The 6,997-nt window shown below is 54.6% G+C and overlaps 2 protein-coding genes across 2 annotated transcripts in view; both read left to right on the top strand.

Moving 5' to 3' along the window:
* The first annotated feature begins 1,183 nt into the window (after positions 1 to 1,183).
* LOC134444858 (uncharacterized) lies at positions 1,184 to 4,535 on the top strand. The gene has a single exon (XM_063194038.1). The coding sequence runs from the start codon at positions 1,229 to 1,231 to the stop codon at positions 4,376 to 4,378; it is 3,150 nt and encodes a 1,049-aa protein (XP_063050108.1). The 5' UTR covers positions 1,184 to 1,228; the 3' UTR covers positions 4,379 to 4,535.
* Positions 4,536 to 4,814: 279 nt separating this feature from the next.
* Positions 4,815 to 6,997, top strand: part of LOC134444859 (uncharacterized) — a 3,195-nt gene continuing 1,012 nt past the window's right edge. Inside the window, exon 1 of the mRNA XM_063194039.1 lies at positions 4,815 to 6,997. This exon is cut by the window's right edge and continues 1,012 nt beyond it. Coding sequence (XP_063050109.1) covers positions 4,860 to 6,997 — 2,138 coding nt within the window. The 5' untranslated portion in view covers positions 4,815 to 4,859.

Below are 6,997 nucleotides of genomic sequence, written 5' to 3' on the forward strand. Positions count from 1 at the left end.
CGGATCAAATTCCTCATCCAGTCCGTCTATGATGTACTCCCAAGCCCATCCAACCTCCACCGTTGGGGCTTGGCTGAGAATCCACTGTGCCCTCTCTGCCAGAAAGCAGGAACACTGGAACACATCCTTAGCTGCTGCCCAAGAGCACTGGGAGAGGGACGCTACCGGTGGCGCCATGACCAAGTGCTACGCGTCATTGCAGAGGCCATCAGCACAGGGATCTCCACCAGCAAACACCAACAACCAGCAAGGCAGGCCATCGCCTTTGTTAAGGCTGGGGAGAAACCACAGCAGCTAAGGAGACAACCAGGGGGGCTGCTGGCAACAGCCAGGGACTGGCAGTTGAAGGTTGACCTAGGGAGACAGCTCAAATTTCCAGAGAACATCGCAGTGACCACACTCAGGCCAGACATGGTCCTGGTGTCAGAAACAACAAGGCAAGTGGTCCTGCTGGAGTTGACTGTCCCCTGGGAAGACAGGATGGAGGAGGCTTTTGAGAGGAAGAGGGCCAAGTATGAGGAGCTGGCAAGTGAATGCCGAAGCAGGGGATGGAAGACCCGATGCAACCCCATCGAGGTCGGGTGCAGAGGCTTTGCTGGCCAGTCTCTCATCAGGGCGCTGAAGATGCTGGGACTGAGAGGACTGCAGAACAGAAAAGCCATCAGAAACATCAGTGACGCAGCGGAGAAGGCGTCCAGATGGCTGTGGATCAAGCGGGGCGATCCGTGGACAAATAAATGCTCTTAAGACACAAGCCGGGGCTTGATCACCCCCGGTTGGGTCCCCTGGTGAGGGTGTATGTTGTGAGACCCGAAACACCCAATGATCGCAGGTCACAACACTGACGATGTGTCTTAAGTTGCACAATAGTGTATGTTAGAACTAGTTGAACTGGCCAAGCCAGTGACCACCGGGAACAGGCCGGTTGACGACCATGAATAGGATGGCGACTGCTGGAGAGACAGCCGACGACTGGAAAGACAGTAACCGGGGCAGAGAGGGCCAGCAACCCGAACTGCAGCTCCCGTGAGGGTGCACCCACATATACGCTACGAAAAGCCCTAATGAAGTATACCCCCAGGGGTGCCCGAGAGGGGGGGAGGATGAGCACCCCAACAGGACTGATGAACAGGCAAAGAAGCGGAATGGAAAAACGACTACGAGTGCAGTCTGTCCATGTGGCAAAGTCTGCAAGAACCCGCATGGTCTAAAGATCCACCAGACCAAAATGAAATGTTTGACGGGGAGGCAGGTGGTGCAACGCACAGGTCCAGTGCCTGGTGAGACGCAGGAGGAGCCCGGCCAGGAGTCAACCCACAGTGCCCAGACCCTCCACGCCCCACAAGTCCTTCCTCGTTTCAAGCATTCCGAACATCGTCGGGTTATGTGGCCTGCTGCCAACAAAGAAAGAGAATGGCTCCAGTTTGATGAAGATCTGAACCAAGTCCTTGATGCTACTGCAAGGGGAGATGCGGACCAGAAGCTGCTATCAATGTCTGCAATGATCATCAACATCGGAGCAGAAAGATTTGGCATAAAGAAACAACAGCCAACCAGACGCTCAGGAGAGCCAAACAGACGGGAGCTAAAAATCAGCCAGCTGCGGCAGGAACTTCGACTGCTTGGTCGGCAGTTTAAGGTGGCAAGAGAGGAGGAGAAGGCCGGGTTGTCAGAGCTCCGAAGCGTACTGAGGAAAAGGCTTGTCACCCTCCGTCGAGCAGAGTGGCATAGAAGGAGAGGTAGAGAGAGAGCCAGGAGACGTGCAGCCTTCATCTCAAATCCCTTTGGGTTCACCAAGAAGATCCTTGGTCAAAAGAGAAGTGGCCATCTTGCCTGCACTGGAGAGGAGGTCAATACATACCTCAATGCCACCTACAGTGACGATGCAAGAGAGGAAGAGCTTGGGCCATGCAGAACCTTGATAACCCCGCCAATACCCACCTCAGCTTTCAACACGAAGGAGCCAACTTTCAAAGAAGTTGAGGAGGTTGTCAAGGCAGCGAGATCAAATTCAGCACCAGGCCCCAGCGGAGTGCCATATGTTGTCTACAAGAGATGCCCCAGACTCTTGAGGCGACTATGGACAATCCTCAGGGTCATCTGGAGAAGGGGGAAGGTGGCACAGCAGTGGAGACACGCAGAGGGGGTCTGGATTCCAAAGGAGGAGAGCTCAAGTACCATCGAGCAATTCAGGATCATCTCACTCCTCAGTGTCGAGGGCAAGATATTCTTCAGTATTGTTGCCCGGCGCTTGATGGAGTTCCTCCTGAGGAACACTTATATCGACACCTCTGTGCAGAAGGGAGGAGTCCCGAAGGTCCCAGGATGCATCGAGCATACAGGAGTCGTTACCCAGCTGATCCGGGAGGCACGAGAAGGCAAAGGAGATCTGGCAGTCCTTTGGCTTGACCTGGCCAATGCCTACGGGTCCATGCCACACAAGCTGGTGGAAACCTCGCTCGACCGACACCACGTTCCAGGCAAGATCAAAGACCTCATACTGGACTATTACAGCTGCTTCAGTCTGAGAGTCACTTCTGGAGCCGTAACATCTGCATTTCATCGGCTGGAGAAAGGCATTATCACAGGATGCACCATTTCTGTGGTATTGTTTTCTTTGGCCATGAATATGCTGGTTAAGTCAGCAGAGGTAGAGTGCAGAGGACCACTCACCAACTCTGGTATGCGTCAGCCTCCCATCCGAGCATTTATGGATGACCTGACGGTGACTACAACATCTGTCCCGGGCTGTAGATGGATCCTCCAAGGCCTAGAACATCTCATCAACTGGGCCCGGATGAACTTCAAGCCAGCCAAGTCCAGGTCCCTGGTGGTGAAAAAGGGGAAGGTTTCAGAGAAGTTCCGCTTCTCAATAGGAGACACCCAAATTCCATCTGTGGGAGAGAAGCCAGTCAAGAGTCTAGGCAAGATCTATGACTGCACCTTGAGGGACACTGCAGCACTCCAAGCAACAACGGAGGAGTTGGGAACCTGGCTGACAGCAGTGGATAAGTCAGGGTTACCAGGCAAGTTTAAAGCCTGGCTTTACCAGCACGGTATCCTGCCTCGACTGCTCTGGCCACTGCTTGTTTACAACGTGCCAATCACCACCGTCGAGTGCTTCGAGAGGAAGGTCAGCTCTTTCCTGCGGAAGTGGCTGGGCCTACCACGAAGCCTCAGCAGTGTCGCCTTGTACGGGAGGAACAACAAGCTTGAGCTACCCTTCAGCAGTTTGACGGAGGAGTTCATGGTGACCCGAGCAAGAGAGGTGCTGCTGTATAGGGACTCCAGGGACATCAAAGTCTCCTCGGCTGGCATAGAAGTCAGGACTGGCAGGAAGTGGTGTGCTCAAGAGGCAGTCAACCAGGCTGAGTCCCGCTTGCGGCACAGTGAGCTGGTGGGAACAGTGGCATCAGGGCGGGCAGGACTGGGAAGCAACCCTAGACCCTCCTACAACAAGGCCAAGGGGAAGGAAAGGCGTCAGCTGATCCAGGAGGAGGTCCGGGCAGGTGTGGAGGAAGCCCGCTGCAGTAGGATGGTAGGGATGCGGCAGCAGGGGGCGTGGACTCGCTGGGAGGAGGCAGCGGCTCGGAAGGTTTCGTGGTCAGAGTTATGGCGATCTGAGCCACACCGGATCAAATTCCTCATCCAGTCCGTCTATGATGTACTCCCAAGCCCATCCAACCTCCACCGTTGGGGCTTGGCTGAGAATCCACTGTGCCCTCTCTGCCAGAAAGCAGGAACACTGGAACACATCCTTAGCTGCTGCCCAAGAGCACTGGGAGAGGGACGCTACCGGTGGCGCCATGACCAAGTGCTACGCGTCATTGCAGAGGCCATCAGCACAGGGATCTCCACCAGCAAACACCAACAACCAGCAAGGCAGGCCATCGCCTTTGTTAAGGCTGGGGAGAAACCACAGCAGCTAAGGAGACAACCAGGGGGGCTGCTGGCAACAGCCAGGGACTGGCAGTTGAAGGTTGACCTAGGGAGACAGCTCAAATTTCCAGAGAACATCGCAGTGACCACACTCAGGCCAGACATGGTCCTGGTGTCAGAAACAACAAGGCAAGTGGTCCTGCTGGAGTTGACTGTCCCCTGGGAAGACAGGATGGAGGAGGCTTTTGAGAGGAAGAGGGCCAAGTATGAGGAGCTGGCAAGTGAATGCCGAAGCAGGGGATGGAAGACCCGATGCAACCCCATCGAGGTCGGGTGCAGAGGCTTTGCTGGCCAGTCTCTCATCAGGGCGCTGAAGATGCTGGGACTGAGAGGACTGCAGAACAGAAAAGCCATCAGAAACATCAGTGACGCAGCGGAGAAGGCGTCCAGATGGCTGTGGATCAAGCGGGGCGATCCGTGGACAAATAAATGCTCTTAAGACACAAGCCGGGGCTTGATCACCCCCGGTTGGGTCCCCTGGTGAGGGTGTATGTTGTGAGACCCGAAACACCCAATGATCGCAGGTCACAACACTGACGATGTGTCTTAAGTTGCACAATAGTGTATGTTAGAACTAGTTGAACTGGCCAAGCCAGTGACCACCGGGAACAGGCCGGGTGACGACCATGAATAGGATGGCGACTGCTGGAGAGACAGCCGACGACTGGAAAGACAGTAACCGGGGCAGAGAGGGCCAGCAACCCGAACTGCAGCTCCCGTGAGGGTGCACCCACATATACGCTACGAAAAGCCCTAATGAAGTATACCCCCAGGGGTGCCCGAGAGGGGGGGAGGATGAGCACCCCAACAGGACTGATGAACAGGCAACGAAGCGGAATGGAAAAACGACTACGAGTGCAGTCTGTCCATGTGGCAAAGTCTGCAAGAACCCGCATGGTCTAAAGATCCACCAGACCAAAATGAAATGTTTGACGGGGAGGCAGGTGGTGCAACGCACAGGTCCAGTGCCTGGTGAGACGCAGGAGGAGCCCGGCCAGGAGTCAACCCACAGTGCCCAGACCCTCCACGCCCCACAAGTCCTTCCTCGTTTCAAGCATTCCGAACATCGTCGGGTTATGTGGCCTGCTGCCAACAAAGAAAGAGAATGGCTCCAGTTTGATGAAGATCTGAACCAAGTCCTTGATGCTACTGCAAGGGGAGATGCGGACCAGAAGCTGCTATCAATGTCTGCAATGATCATCAACATCGGAGCAGAAAGATTTGGCATAAAGAAACAACAGCCAACCAGACGCTCAGGAGAGCCAAACAGACGGGAGCTAAAAATCAGCCAGCTGCGGCAGGAACTTCGACTGCTTGGTCGGCAGTTTAAGGTGGCAAGAGAGGAGGAGAAGGCCGGGTTGTCAGAGCTCCGAAGCGTACTGAGGAAAAGGCTTGTCACCCTCCGTCGAGCAGAGTGGCATAGAAGGAGAGGTAGAGAGAGAGCCAGGAGACGTGCAGCCTTCATCTCAAATCCCTTTGGGTTCACCAAGAAGATCCTTGGTCAAAAGAGAAGTGGCCATCTTGCCTGCACTGGAGAGGAGGTCAATACATACCTCAATGCCACCTACAGTGACGATGCAAGAGAGGAAGAGCTTGGGCCATGCAGAACCTTGATAACCCCGCCAATACCCACCTCAGCTTTCAACACGAAGGAGCCAACTTTCAAAGAAGTTGAGGAGGTTGTCAAGGCAGCGAGATCAAATTCAGCACCAGGCCCCAGCGGAGTGCCATATGTTGTCTACAAGAGATGCCCCAGACTCTTGAGGCGACTATGGACAATCCTCAGGGTCATCTGGAGAAGGGGGAAGGTGGCACAGCAGTGGAGACACGCAGAGGGGGTCTGGATTCCAAAGGAGGAGAGCTCAAGTACCATCGAGCAATTCAGGATCATCTCACTCCTCAGTGTCGAGGGCAAGATATTCTTCAGTATTGTTGCCCGGCGCTTGATGGAGTTCCTCCTGAGGAACACTTATATCGACACCTCTGTGCAGAAGGGAGGAGTCCCGAAGGTCCCAGGATGCATCGAGCATACAGGAGTCGTTACCCAGCTGATCCGGGAGGCACGAGAAGGCAAAGGAGATCTGGCAGTCCTTTGGCTTGACCTGGCCAATGCCTACGGGTCCATGCCACACAAGCTGGTGGAAACCTCGCTCGACCGACACCACGTTCCAGGCAAGATCAAAGACCTCATACTGGACTATTACAGCTGCTTCAGTCTGAGAGTCACTTCTGGAGCCGTAACATCTGCATTTCATCGGCTGGAGAAAGGCATTATCACAGGATGCACCATTTCTGTGGTATTGTTTTCTTTGGCCATGAATATGCTGGTTAAGTCAGCAGAGGTAGAGTGCAGAGGACCACTCACCAACTCTGGTATGCGTCAGCCTCCCATCCGAGCATTTATGGATGACCTGACGGTGACTACAACATCTGTCCCGGGCTGTAGATGGATCCTCCAAGGCCTAGAACATCTCATCAACTGGGCCCGGATGAACTTCAAGCCAGCCAAGTCCAGGTCCCTGGTGGTGAAAAAGGGGAAGGTTTCAGAGAAGTTCCGCTTCTCAATAGGAGACACCCAAATTCCATCTGTGGGAGAGAAGCCAGTCAAGAGTCTAGGCAAGATCTATGACTGCACCTTGAGGGACACTGCAGCACTCCAAGCAACAACGGAGGAGTTGGGAACCTGGCTGACAGCAGTGGATAAGTCAGGGTTACCAGGCAAGTTTAAAGCCTGGCTTTACCAGCACGGTATCCTGCCTCGACTGCTCTGGCCACTGCTTGTTTACAACGTGCCAATCACCACCGTCGAGTGCTTCGAGAGGAAGGTCAGCTCTTTCCTGCGGAAGTGGCTGGGCCTACCACGAAGCCTCAGCAGTGTCGCCTTGTACGGGAGGAACAACAAGCTTGAGCTACCCTTCAGCAGTTTGACGGAGGAGTTCATGGTGACCCGAGCAAGAGAGGTGCTGCTGTATAGGGACTCCAGGGACATCAAAGTCTCCTCGGCTGGCATAGAAGTCAGGACTGGCAGGAAGTGGTGTGCTCAAGAGGCAGTCAACCA

The sequence above is a fragment of the Engraulis encrasicolus genome, unplaced genomic scaffold (assembly GCF_034702125.1).
Source record: "Engraulis encrasicolus isolate BLACKSEA-1 unplaced genomic scaffold, IST_EnEncr_1.0 scaffold_78_np1212, whole genome shotgun sequence".
Lineage (NCBI taxonomy): Eukaryota > Metazoa > Chordata > Actinopteri > Clupeiformes > Engraulidae > Engraulis > Engraulis encrasicolus.